The sequence below is a fragment of the Ranitomeya variabilis genome, chromosome 4 (assembly GCF_051348905.1).
Source record: "Ranitomeya variabilis isolate aRanVar5 chromosome 4, aRanVar5.hap1, whole genome shotgun sequence".
Taxonomy (NCBI): Eukaryota; Metazoa; Chordata; class Amphibia; order Anura; family Dendrobatidae; genus Ranitomeya; species Ranitomeya variabilis.
The window spans coordinates 724,044,599-724,059,230 of record NC_135235.1 but is presented as its reverse complement, the minus strand read 5'-3'; the positions used below and the strand labels follow the sequence as shown (position 1 = coordinate 724,059,230).

General features: G+C 42.1%; 1 protein-coding gene across 1 annotated transcript; it reads right to left on the bottom strand.

Moving 5' to 3' along the window:
• Positions 1-588: 588 nt before the first annotated feature.
• On the bottom strand, positions 589-14,496 carry LOC143768243 (uncharacterized). The gene is made up of 3 exons (XM_077256936.1): positions 14,479-14,496; positions 11,297-11,387; positions 589-2,637 (listed from the first exon to the last, which is right to left on the bottom strand). The coding sequence occupies exons 1-3, from the start codon at positions 14,494-14,496 to the stop codon at positions 1,319-1,321; spliced, it is 1,428 nt and encodes a 475-aa protein (XP_077113051.1). The 3' UTR covers positions 589-1,318.
• Between the last annotated feature and the right edge of the window lie 136 nt (positions 14,497-14,632).

The following is a 14,632-nucleotide window of genomic DNA, read 5'->3' as shown; positions in this document are numbered from 1 at the left end:
ATGGTCCTCCGTACCTTTACTGACTCCTCAGACCTCCGCCTGGATGGAACACATGCAGCTCTTTATGGTTGGAGACACAAATGTTCACTCCTCTGTAGGCTCTGTCTGATCCTTGTGAAGTGAAATAGTGGAATTCCTGCACCTTGAACAACAGGTGTTTAGCAGAGCTCTCCTCCCCCTGTGTGCAATCAAAAGGAATCCACCCAAAAGAGCAAAAAAATCAGATTTTTTACTGGGCTGCCCAAAATGTTATTTTTTCTAACACTTTCTTACTTTTTTTTTTTTTTAAAATAAGAGCACGGTGAGGATAGAAAGGAACGCAATATTGAATTGTGTGGATAAAACAAATCTTGTTTAATGTTTATTCAAAAAGTGATTACAAAAATGAAGAAAAGTAAGTTCATAGCACCCAAAAATAAGTATTAGATTAAAGAGAAAACAAGCATTCAGTGGTTCTTACATATGGTCTTGAAGTTGATGTGGTCCGGGTTGGAGATTCTTAAAGTATGAGAGATCTCCTGAACAAGAGTTAGGTCGGCTTATATACTATTTTGACCCATAGACTTACATTGGTTTCTATTTTTCCTGTGTCATAACAACATATGCCGCTATGTTCATAGCCTCTACCATGTTAACAGAACACTAGTAACTTGCGGAATATGCATATTAGTTATTTGTACATTACCTCATTTTCAAATGCTTAAGAATATAGCCTGTGACCTTTAAGAACCATTTACTATCTCCAAATAGCCACATATTGACAGTTCTGACAAAAGCCCTATAGTTCTGACAAACAGAGAACAGACGTATCGGCCAAAATCCTCAAAATAACTCAGTCCCTCAATATACAGAGTATGTATTTGCTAGTTAGAACCTGCATATGTTAAGTAATCTATATTTTTTTATTATTGAAATACTAATATTTTACAGTGGCTTAACCTCCTTCTGGAGTGTGTCAATGACTGCCTTCTAGACATCTGTCCAGTCAGCAGTCTTCCTCATGATTGTGGAGCCTACTGAAACAGACTAAGGGACCTTTTTTGAACATTTAGGAAGCCACTGCAGGTGTTTTTATTCTAATTTACTGACATAATGACTTTTGGGTTTTCATTGGCTGTAGGATATAGTCATCAACAGAAATAAACGCTTGAGATAGATCACTCTGTAATGACTCTAATATAAGAGTTTCATTTTTTGCATTGAAGAACTGAAATAAATTAACTTTTTGATAATATTCTAATTTAGTTAGAAGCACTTGTATGTGACTATGTAAAAACAATTAAGAACTTAAATAAAGCTTCTCCCCTGTGTGAATTCTTTAATGGCTAGAAAGAGATGGTTTCTTCACAAAACATTTCCCACATTCTGAAAATGAAAAAGGCTTCTCACCTGTGTGGGTTTTCTGGTGGCTATCAAGATTCGCTTTCCTGTTAAAACATTTCCCACATTCTGAACATGAAAAAGGCTTCTCCCCTGTGTGGGTTTTCTGGTGGCTAACAAGATTCGCTTTCTGGTTAAAACATTTCCCACATTCTGAACAGGAAAAAGGCTTCTCCCCTGTGTGGGTTTTCTGGTGGCTATCAAGATTCGCTTTCTGGTTAAAACATTTCCCACATTCTGAACAGGAAAAAGGCTTCTCCCCTGTGTGGGTTTTCTGGTGGCTAACAAGAATCGCTTTCCTGTTAAAACATTTCCCACATTCTGAACATGAAAAAGGCTTCTCCCCGGTGTGGCTTTTCTGATGGCTAACAAGATTCGGTATGTGGTTAAAACATTTCCCACATTCTGAACAGGAAAAAGGCTTCTCCCCTGTGTGGGTTTTATGGTGGCTAACAAGATTCGCTTTCCTGGTAAAACATTTTCCACATTCTGAACAGGAAAAAGGCTTCTCCCCTGTGTGAGATCTATGATGTCTGACAAGAAGTGATTTATCTGTAAAACATTTCCCACATTCTGAACAGGAAAAAGGCTTCTCCCCTGTGTGGGTTTTCTGGTGGCTAACAAGATTTGGTTTGTGGTTAAAACATTTCCCACATTCTGAACAGGAAAAAGGCTTCTCCCCTGTGTGGGTTTTCTGGTGGCTAACAAGATTTGGTTTGTGGTTAAAACATTTCCCACATTCTGAACAGGAAAAAGGCTTCTCTCCTGTGTGAGTTCTTTGGTGGGTAGCAAGATCTGCTTTTCGAATAAAACATTTCCCACATTCTGAACATGAAAATGGCTTCTTCCCTGTGTGAATTCTCTGGTGACTGACAAAATCTGATTTCTGGTTAAAACATCTCCCACACTTGGAACAAGAAAATCTATTGTCTGCTTTGTGGAGTTTTTGTTGCTTGGGAAATGACTTTTCTAGGGGAAAACTATTTCCATATTCTGAAAATGAAAATGTCTTCATTGCTTTAGGAGCAGTTCGATTTTTAATGCTTATTTTGTGACTTTGATTTTCATTAGTACTAGGTAATGAATCAGAAGACAGGGCCTGTTCCAAATGATCAGATGACAGATCTTTGCTGTGAAGGGATGATGGTATATTTGGAGTAATGGCATTCACTTCAATTGTATCCTGTGGGATCTCAAGATTATCTGATTTAAACATTGAAGATGTCAGCTGTCCTGCTGATCTCCTGGTACGGTCATCTGCCAAGAATAAAACCAATTATTATTTTAGAATAAAATATCCTTGAATTCTATATTTTTGAACATTTCTACTTAAACGGTCTGTAAAAATGGCAAGTTATGCAAAATTATTGAATTATTCACCAAGACAATGACAGTTTATAGTTTACTAGACTGTGCTCAAAACCACATTAAGCATCCATGCTTTTGGCATTACTATAGTGAGAAGAAACCACTAATTTTACGGCAAGTGTATCTCCTGGAGCACAATCTGGGCACTATGTGTTGGGTAATAACTTGGGATATTTGCAATTTTCACTTTCCAACATCCACTGCGCGTGCTAACATCTGGAAACTGCAGTGCAGTCAAAATAGTCACTATTTCTATAGATTAATATATTGAGGGTTATAATTTACAAAATGGAGTCACTTTATAGGGATTTCATCTGATCTGGTTTTCTGCAATTTTGTCATATTAGGGATTCTGCAAATGGTGCGCCCCATCTCCTCTGCGATCTGCTCCTGCAATGTCTGCTTCGGACACCAGACGCGGCTTACTAATTCTGCAGGCGATGCTGGTAACAGAGGTGGGGTTGGAACCAGAAGCTCTTGGCGGTGCAGGCTCTTCCCAGCCACTAAGATTAGGGTGCTGGTATCTGTATAACCATCCAGTCTGGCAGTATGGGTGTGTGTGTGTATTCAGCTGCAGTAATCTGCTCCCTGTTTTAGCCAATTGGAAAGCACCACACCTTTTTAATCAGATAAATTTGTATTAACCATAACAAGATTTACAACAGATCACATGTTCATTCATACTCATTTTATGTTTTACAGTAAATTAAACCCCCCCCCCCCCCCGATGGAGACCATATCAGGAGCAAACAATAATTCGTCCATAGTTGACAATATCAAACAGAGTTCCAGTTTACCATAAGTTGTACTCTATAATACTATATACTGGTATAACATAAATCAATCCTATCCAACCACGGCTGCCATGATTTATGGAAGAAATCCAGCTCATCTCTCCTGGTGTAAATACTTTTCTCAAGTTGAATTATGTGGTTCGTTTGAGCAATAAATTCGCATCTGGACGGAGGCTCCTCCCTAACCCAATATTTTGCAAACAGTTTCCTTGCAGCAAACAATAATCTTGCAATTACAATTTTAGTCGTATTGTCAGTTAATATTTCCTCCACATACCCTAATATACATATCAACGGATCCCAAGGGATAATGCACCCATACACCACTCCAATGCAGTTCACCACTACAATCCCATAGGGTTTCAACCCCTAATTTTGCCACAAAAAACTGGGAAAACTTAATGACTCGAGTATAAGCCTAGGGTGGAAAATGCAGCAGCTACCGGTAAATGTCAAAAATAAAAATAGATAACAATAAAAGTACAATTAATTGAGACATCAGTAGGTTAAGTGTTTTTGAATATCCATATTGAATCAGGAGCCCCATATAATGCTCCATACAGTTCATGATGGGCCCCATAAGCTGCTCCATATTAAAATATGCCCCATATAATGCTGCACAAATGCTGATTATGGCCTCATAAGATGCTCCATACAGTCATTTGCCCCATATAATGTTCCATACATGCTGATTATGGCCCCATAAGATGCTCCATACAGTCATTTGCCTCATGTAATGCTCCATAAATGCTGATTATGGCCCCATAAGATGCTCCATAAAGTCATTTGCCCCATATGCTGTTACTGCGATAAAAAAAAAAAAAATCACATACTCACCTCGTCGCTCAGGCCCCCGGCACTTACTATATTCACCTGCTCCGCGTTCCACCGTTGCCAGCCGCCGCTACGTTCCACGTCCACTGAACTGACTGCTCAGGCAGAGGGCGGCGCGCACTAATAGCGTCACCACGCCCTCTGACCTGAGCATCAGTGCAGTGGACGGGGAACGTAGCGGCGGCTGGAGACGGTGGAACGGGGAGCAGGTGAATATCGCGCACTGCTTATACTCACCTGCTCCTGGCGCGGACCCTGCACGTGTTTCCCGGGGCCGGCAGCTTCTTCCTGTAGTGAGCGGTCACATGGTACTGCCACTCCACCTCCCCTGCCGACCCCTGGGTATGACTCGAGTATAAGCTGAGAGGGGAATTTCAGCCTAAAAAAAATGGGCTGAAATTCTCGGCTTATACTTGAGTATATACGGTATTTAGGTTTGAAAACATAATGGAATTTATGACGTGGAGTGAATCCATGAAACCAGGGCTCTAGCCATGCCAACACATCTCCTGCAGGCGTGAATAAATGTACAGTGGGTACAGAAAGTATTCAGACCCCTTTAAATTTTTCACTCTTTGTTTCATTGCAGCTATTTGGTAAATTCAAAAAAGTTAATTCATCAATTCTGCATCCCATCTTGACTGAAAACAAAACAGAAATGTAGAAATTTTTGCAAATTTATTAAAAAAGAAAAACTGAAATATCACATGGTCATAAGTATTCAGACCCTTTGCCCAGACACTCATATATAAGTCACATGCTGTCCATTTCCTTGTGATCCTCCTTGAGATGGTTCTACGCCTTCAATGGAGGCCAGCTGTGTTTAATTAACCCCCGAAGCCTTTTTCAGTTTTGCGTTTTCGTTTTTTCACTCCCCTTCTTCTCAGAGGCATATTTTTTTTATTTTTCCATCAATATGGCCATGTGAGGACTTGTTTTTGCGGGACGAGTTGTACTTTTGAATGACACCATTGATTTCACCATGTTGTGTACTAGAAAACGGAAAAAAATTCCAAGTGCGGTGAAATTTAAAAAATAAAAGTGCAATCTCACACTTGTTTTTTGTTTGGCTTTTTTGCTACGTTCACTAAACTGACCTGCCATTATGATTCTCCAGGTCATTACGAGTTCATACACAACAAAGATGTCTAGGTAGTTTTTTATCTATGTGGTGGGAAAAAAAAACCAAACAAAAAAACTTTGTTAAAAAATAAAATTTGCGCCATTTTCCGATACCCGTAGTGTCTCATTTTTCGTGATCTCGGGTTGGGTGAGGGCTTATTTTTTGCGCGCCGAGCTGACGTTTTTAATGATACCATGTTGGTGCAGATACGATCTTTTGATCCCCCATTATTGCATTTTAATGCAATGTCGCGGCAACCAAAAAAACATAATTCTGGCGTTTTTACTTTTTTCTCGCTATGTCGTTTAGCAATCAGATTAATCCTTTTTTTTATAGATCAGGCGATTTTGAACGCAGCGGCGCCAAATATGTGTATGTTTGATTTTATTTTTGTTTTATTTTGAATGGGGGAAAGGGGGCTGATTTGAATTTTTAGATTTTTTATATTTTCAAAAACTTTTTTGTTTTACTTTTGGCACGCTTCAATAGTCTCCATAGGAGACTAGAAGCTGCCACAACCTGATCGGCTCTGCTACATAGAGGCGATGTTCAGATCATCACTATGTAGCTGATTTACTCACTTGCTATGAGCGCCGACCACTGGGTGGCGCTCAAAGGAAGCCGTCACTGATAACCATAGAGGTTTCCAGGAGACCTCAGATTGTCATGCCAACACAACGGTGACCCGCGATCACCTGACGAGATGTCACCGGTGTGCTTATTTCCTTCGTGATTGCCAGAAGCAAAATTTAAATGCCGCTTCAGAGTTTGACAGCGGCATTTAACTGGTTAGTAGTCGTGGGTGGATGTCGATTCCACCCGTGGCTACAGCGGGCACATGTCAGCTGCTCAAAACAGATGACATGTCCCCACAAAGATATGGGCTCACCGCCAGAGCCCACATCAAATCAAAGGGAGGAATTCTGACATCGGCGTACTATTACGCCCGATGTCAGTAAGGGGTTAAACTGATAGGAATTGATTTGGAAAGGCACACACCTGTCTATATAAGACCTCATAGCTCACAGTGCATGTCAGACCAAATGAGAATCATGAGGTCAAAGGAACTGGCCAAGGAGCTCAGAGACAGAATTGTGGCAAGGCACAGATCTGGCCAAGGTTACAAAAGAATTTCTGCAGTACTCAAGGTTCCTAAGAGCCTCCATATTCTTTAAATGGAAGAAGTTTGGGACCATCACAAGTTAAAAAGAAAGCATTTAGAGAATTAAACGAAGTAGGTAGTGAAGAGCCATTAAATAAATACAAAAAATTAAATAAATTCTGTAAAAAGCAAATCAAGGCAGCAAAGATTGAGACAGAGAGACTCATTGCCAGAGAGAGCAAAAATAACCCCAAAATATTCTTTAACTACATAAATAGTAAGAAACTAAAAAATGATCGTGTTGGCCCCCTTAAAAATAGTCTGGGTGAAATGGTGGATGAGGACGAGGAAAAAGCCAATATGCTAAATGACTTTTTTCATCAGTATTTACACAAGAAATTCCCATGGCAGACAATATGATCAGTGATAACAAAATTTCCCCATTAAATGTCACCTGCTTAACCCAGCAGGAAGTACGGCGGCGTTTAAAAATCACTAAAATTGACAAATCTCCGGGCCCGGATGGGATACACCCCCGAGTACTGCAGGAACTAAGTACAGTCATTGATAGACCATTATTTTTAATCTTTAAAGACTCCATATTAACAGGGTCTGTACCACAGGACTGGCGTATAGCAAATGTGGTGCCAATATTCAAAAAGAGAACAAAAACTGAACTAGGAAATTATAGGCCAGTAAGTTTAACCTCTACTGTGGGTAAAATCCTGGAGGGCATTCTAAGGGATGCTATACTGGAGTATCTGAAGAGGAATAACCTCATGACCCAGTATCAGCACGGGTTTACTAGGGACCGTTCATGTCAGACTAATCTGATCAGCTTCTATGAAGAGTTACGTTCCGGACTGAACCAAGGGAGCCCAGTGGATGTAGTGTATATGGACTTTTCAAAAGCTTTTGATACGGTGCCACACAAAAGGTTGTTACATAAAATGAGAATAATGGGGATAGGGGAAAATATGTGTAAGTGGGTTGAGAGCTGGCTCAGGGATAGGAAACAAAGGGTGGTTATTAATGGAGCACACTCGGACTGGGTCGCGGTTAGCAGTGGGGTACCACAGGGGTCAGTATTGGACCCTCTTCTTTTTAACATATTTATTAATGACCTTGTAGGGGGCATTCAGAGTAGAATTTCAATATTTGCAGATGACACTAAACTCTGCAGGGTAATCAATACAGGGGAGGACAATTTTATATTACAGGATGATTTATATAAACTAGAAGCTTGGGCTGATAAATGGCAAATGAGCTTTAATGGGGATAAATGTAAGGTCATGCACTAGGGTAGAGCAAATCAGATATATAATTATGCGCTTTATTGTAAAACACTGGGCTAAACCGTCAATGAAAAGGACCTGGGTGTATGGGTGGATGACAAACTCATATTCAGTGTCCAGTGTCAGGCAGCTGCTACAAAGGCAAATAAAATAATGGGATGCATTAAAAGAGGCATAGATGCTCATGAGGAGAACATAATTTTACCTCTATACAAGTCACTAGTTCGGCCACACTTAGAATACCGTGTACAGTTCTGGTCTCCGGTGTATAAGAAAGACATAGCTGAACTAGAGCGGGTGCAGAGAAGAGCGACCAAGGTTATTAGAGGACTGGGGGGTCTGCAATACCAAGATAGGTTATTAGACTTGGGGATATTTAGTGTGGAAAAACGAAGGTTAAGGGGTGATCTTATGTTAATGTATAAATATATGAGGGGACAGTACAAAGACCTTTCTGATGATCTTTTAAATCATAGACCGGTGACAGGGACAAGGGGGCATCCTCTACGTCTGGAGGAAAGAAGGTTTAAGCATAATAACAGACGCGGATTCTTTACTACAAGAGCAGTGAGACTATGGAACTCTCTGCCGTATGATGTTGTAATGAGTGATTCATTACTTAAATTTAAGAGGGGACTGGATGCCTTTCTGGAAAAGTATAATGTTACAGGGTATATACACTAGATTCCTTGATAGGGCGTTGATCCAGGGAACTAGTCTGATTGCCGTATGTGGAGTCGGGAAGGAATTTTTTTCCCCAAGGTGGAGCTAACTCTTTGCCACATGGGTTTTTTTTGCCTTCCTCTGGATCAACATGTTAGGGCATGTTAGGTTAGGCTATGGGTTGAACTAGATGGACTTAAAGTCTTCCTTCAACCTTAATAACTATGTAACTATGTAAGTCTTCCTAGACCTGGCCGTCTGCCAAATTGTGCAATCGTGGGAGAAGAATCTTGGTGAGAGAGGTAAAGAAGAACCCCAAGATCAGTGTGGCTGAGCTCCACAGATGCAGTAGGGAGATGGGAGAAAGTTCCACAAAGTCAACTATCACTGCAGCCCTCCACCAGTCGGGCCTTTATGGCAGAGTGGCCCTGAAGCAACACATGAAGGACTCCCAGAAAAAAACACATGAAGGACTCCCAGACTATGACAAATAAGATTCTCTGGTCTGATGAGACAAAGATGGACCTTTTAAGTGATAATTCTAAGCGGTATGTGTGGAGAAAACCAGGCACTGCTCATCACCTGCCCAACACAATCCCAACAGTGAAACATGATGGTGGCAGCATCATGTTATGGGTGTGTTTTTCAGCTGCAGAGACAGGACAACTGGTTGTCATTGAAGGAAACATGAATGCGGCCAAGTACAGAGATATCCTGGATGAAAACCACTTTCAGAGTGCTCTGGACCTCAGACTTGGCCGAAGGTTCACCTTCCAACAAGACAATGACCCTAAGCATACAGCTAAAATAACAGAGGAGTGGCTTCAGAACACCTCTGTGACCATTCTTGACTGGCCCAGCCAGAGCCCTGACCTAGACCCAATTGAGCATCTCTGGAAAGACCTGAAAATGGCTGTCCACCAACGTTCACTATCCAACCTGACGGAACTGGAGAGGATCTGCAAGGAAGAATGGCCGAGGATCCCCAAATCCAGGTGTGAAAAACTTGTTGCATCATTCCCAAGAAGACTCATGGCTGTACTAGCTCTAAAGGTGCTTCTACTCAATACTGAGCAAAGGGTCTGAATACTTATGACCATGTGATATTTCAGTTTTTCTTTTTTTAATAAATTTGCAAAAATTACTACATTCCTGTTTTTTTCAGTCAAGATGGGGTGCAGAGTGTACATTAATGAGAAAAAAATCAACTTTTTTGAATTTACCAAATAGCTGCAATGAAACAGAGTGAAAACTTTAAAGGGGTCTGAATACTTTCTGTACCCACTGTACATTTATTCACGCCTGCAGGAGATGTGTTGGCATGGCTCTAGCCCTGGTTTCATGGATTCACTCCATGTCATAAATTACATTATGTTTTCCATCCTAAGGAATTCAGATTGTGCAGTAATCTCTCCTGAAATGGGGGCGCTAATGCTTTCTCTACGCTACTTTCCGTACCCACTGTACATTACAGCCATCAGCCACGCACAACTTAGAGATACATCATGGCGCAGGTGTACTAATTATTATGTAGTTTATCACAATCCTGTCTGAAGTTAGTCGATTTTATAAGAAATTGTAAAATCAGGATAAAGGGAAACTGCTGTTATTGTACAGAAATTCACACTTGGCCTCACTGCACATTTACTGTTGTCGATCATAAAAGCGAAGTTTGTCCAGAAAGACTGGACCTGGTCTTGTAGGGACCATATGATCACATTCAGCAGCACAGAAGGGGAAGAAGGTAGATTCATCCAATATCAGGGATCTAAAAATGACCCAAGTGATCCATAATAGGATGACCAGCCAGAGACATAATATTAGGAAAGGTGTAATCTGTCTGTTTAGGCATTTCATTTTAGAATATGAACGAGATCCCACCAGATTAAGACTCATTATATTAGAACAAATATCAGAACATGTGTCTAATAGGTCCCAGAGACTTGTGACTAGAGAATCCTATTGGATTTTTAAACTGTCCACACTTAAACCGGAGGATTTTCCATGTACATATATTGTTCTTTATATGGATTTTATTATGCATCTAATATGCATTTTACATCTATTTGTATTGTTTTGTATATGAAGAAAGGTTTCTATACAAAAAACTGCACCACAGCGCGGTTTAATTAATGAATTAAGCAATTGGATCAGTGATGCCGTTCTGGAGGATATAAAACCTCCACAATGTATTATTTGTATATGCCTGAGGAAGGAGCTGGTTCACATCGGAAATGGGTAGAATATTAAAATGAAAAGTTTGTTGTTTTTTTGTAACGTTCATTTGTTTTGATGCCCAACTTTATGGCTCAGCACTTGGCAGCACTTTTCAAAGTCCTGATTTTTTCCTTCTTCCCACATCAGGGATTTTGGAAGCCAACAGCATCATTACTCTCCGTTTTCTTTAAAAGGCTCATCATAATATTTTTCTAACTTGTCAGCACATTCTACGTACGCTGCCATTTGGCTTTGTAGTTTACAGATCTGGGCAGGTAACGGTCAGAGTCTTCTAATCTCAGGGGGTAGTTGGATCCTCCAGGTTGTAAGTTCTATAGAAAAGGGCTTTCAATGCCCAAAGTCACTTGGACAGTTTTGGGTGGAGGAGAATGTTGTGGTCTAGAGGCAAAATGGTGATCACACGATTGTGATACGACCGGACTACACCACCGATAAAGCAGCCACAGCCGGAGACTGAGAAGAATCTGTGACTTCTCTGTAGTTAGTGGTCACTACTCACCTGGGTAGTCGTATGTAGGAATCTCCTCTTTACACCGCTCATCGCCCCTCACATATGTCTCTGTAGTATTAATATGGGTCAGATCTTCTCCCTGTAACAAATATTGTAAAAGTCACAGAAAGATGGAGAAGTCACATCTATGATCAGCTCTAATCCTGCCATCTCCACCGTTCTCATTACACAAGTATAAAACATATAATACTGGTGGATAAAGCAACACTGAGCACAAGACCTCCTCAGCCATCTACACATTGTGACAGTCACTAGTAAGGTGATAGGGGGGAGATATGTGTCACTGCGCTTAACGGCGTCAGTGATGTGAAACCAGAGCATTGTTCTCCAGCACACTACGTGTTGTGAGGGTTAAGTTGCATAAACAGGGCTGTTTTTATGTGGACCTTCACAGAGCAGGTGGGAGAAGGTCCACTTTATCTCCCCTGGCAGACCTGCCAGGACCTGCATGAGGTCATGATCATGTGATCAATCACATGATGGGGAAGTTACAGGCTTGGGTTGAAATTACCGAGCTCTACAGGCAGTCTGGGTTCAGCTAGCCTGGAGAGAGGACTCCAGAGGCTTTGTGACTCGTCGACTACAGACTGAACCTGTCCTGCTCCAGAGCGGGGGCCACACGCAACATACGGACTGTGCTGCAGCATTTTATTTTCTTTTATCGTTTCGTTCTTGTTTTAGCCAAGAAGGTGGAGTTTGTTTTTCCCACAAGTTGGTTTATGCTGCCTTACAATACATCAACGATGATTTAAATAGACGGTGTTCCCATTTTTCCTACCTCAGTGTGCCACCACGTGAGTGAACTACCACAACATCATAAAACCTCTTTCACGCGTTCATGTCTCCGGTACGTGAGGTGACAGTTTTCACACATACCGGAGACACGTACACATGTACACCCATTCAAATGAATGGGTCTGTGCACGTCAGTTTGTTTCCATGGACCGTGTGTCCCGCACGTAGTCATGTCCGTTTTTTACCGTCAGCACGGACGGCAAAACGTACTGCACACGAGCACATGGAGAACACACATTGATGTCCTCCGTGTGACACGCACCGGAGAAGTAGAGCTACAGTAAGCGCTGTTTCCCGGCGGCGGGAGCTGAAGACGGCTCTCATCATTCTCCCCTGCTCTGCCAGCGGTCAGCGCTGCTAATAACAGTGACAGCAGGAGCGGAGGATCAGGGTATTCATCACCTGCCGCCTGCAATATATCGAAATAAATGAATGAAAACCCCGGTGTGGGTTCCACCCTATTTTCTTGAACCAACCAGGAAAACCTCACAGCTGGGGGCTGCAACCCTCAGCTGTCAGCTTCAGCAAGGTTGGTTATCAAGAATAGAGGGGTACCTGTTATGATCCTTAGTGGTTGAGGATCACAAATACTCCAGCTAAGTAACAAACATAGGACAAGCTCTAGGGAGGTGGCAAACTGGACTGACCGCAAATCTGAACCTATCCAAACACAATAGAAGTAGCCGTGAACGTGCCTAAAAATCCTAGACGTCTCGAGCCAGCCTGAGGAACTAACTACCCCTAGAGAGAAAGAAAGACCTCTCTTGCCTCCAGAGAAATAATCCCCAAAGATATAGAAGCCCCCAACAGATAATAACGCTGAGGTAAGAGGAAGGCACATACACAGGGGTGAAAGCAGATTCAGCAAATGAGGCCCACTAATACTAGATAGCAGAAAATAGAAAAGGGAATCTATGCGGTCAGTAAAAAATCCTTACAAAATATCCACACTGAGATTTCAAGAACCCCCACACCAACTCACGGTGTGGGGGGAGAAACTCAGTCCCCTAGAGCAACCAGCAAGCGAGGAAATCACATTTTAGCGAGCTGGACTAAAAACATAATGAACACTGATAATCAAAAAATGATCAAACAAAAACTTAGCTTGTCTTGGAGAGACTGGGAGCAAGGTAGACACAAGGAATCTGAAGAGCACTAAATACATTGATAGCAGGCAAGGAACTGAGTCTCCAGGTGAGCTAAATAGGAAACCAATCAAGGATAACGAACCAGCTGATGCAGCCAACCTGCAGAAAGACAACACTACACAGTACCGCTTGTGACCACTAGAGGGAGCCCAAAAATAGAATTCACAACAGGTACCCATGCCATTTTTTTATATATAATTTAAAAAAATGGTGTGGGGTCCCCCCCATTTTTGACAAACAGCCTTGCTAAAGCTCACAGCTTGGGGCTGGTTTTCTCAGGCTAGTAAGGGGTCATGGATATTGACCTCCCAGCCTAAAAACAGCAGCCTGCAGCTGCCCAGAAAAGGTGCATCTATTAGATGTGCCAATTTTGGCGCTTTGACCGACTCTTCCCACTTGCCCTGTAGCGGTGGCAAGTGGGGTTAATATTTGTGGGGTTGATTTCATCTTTGTATTGTCAGGTGACATCAAGCCCACAGCATTGTAATTGAGAAGTGTCTAAGACATCTCTCCATTACTAATCCTATAGTTATATGGCAAATAAAGACACAGCCAGAATAAATCCCTTTAATTAAAAAAATGACAGACTCCTTTAATATTCTCAATACCATACTTACGACCTCGCCTAATTCCACCGAAGCCCTCGATCTCCTGTAATAAAAATAACAAAACAACAATATACCATACCTGTCTGTAATTCTGTTCCACGCCGTAATCCGTGTCTGTGGGATAATTAGTTTTCAACCTGGACGGTGCCAAGATGCGACCGTCCAGGCTGAGAACCACTGGTGAATGAGCTGATGAGAGCGCAGCATCATTTGCCAGCGGTGACATCGAGACTGGGCTGAACTGCGGTGACCTCAGTACCGTGGGAAAATGCTAGTGATGATTTCACCGCTTGTCATTGAGGCTGTGCTCGCAGTAGCTCATTCACCAGTTTTCAGCCTGGACGGTCGCATCTTGGCACCGTCCAGCTTACAAACTATTTAGCCCCCAGACATGGATTACAGCGTGGCACAGAATGAGGGACAGGTAAGGTATATTGTTGTTTTTTTATTTTACTTTTATTATAGATCGAGGGCTTCGGTGGAATTAGACGATGCAGTAACTATGGTTTAATTGAGATTAATAAAGGAGGGGGCGTGTTCTAGCTGGCCATGTGAGCGGACGCATCGAAGAGCGCTCCCGCTGCTAAAGGGCTAATTATTTTGTGCAGATGCTGCTGACCGGACTTTTCTGCCACATAGCGGCTGGCTGAGGGTCAGGGAAGCAAAGCGGTGCTGAGCGGTGGACCCGGCATTGGAGGCAATGACCAGGTGGCGGCAGAAGGACGCGGGTGCTGGCGATGCAGGAGCCAGCCAAGATGGCGCCGATGCCAGAG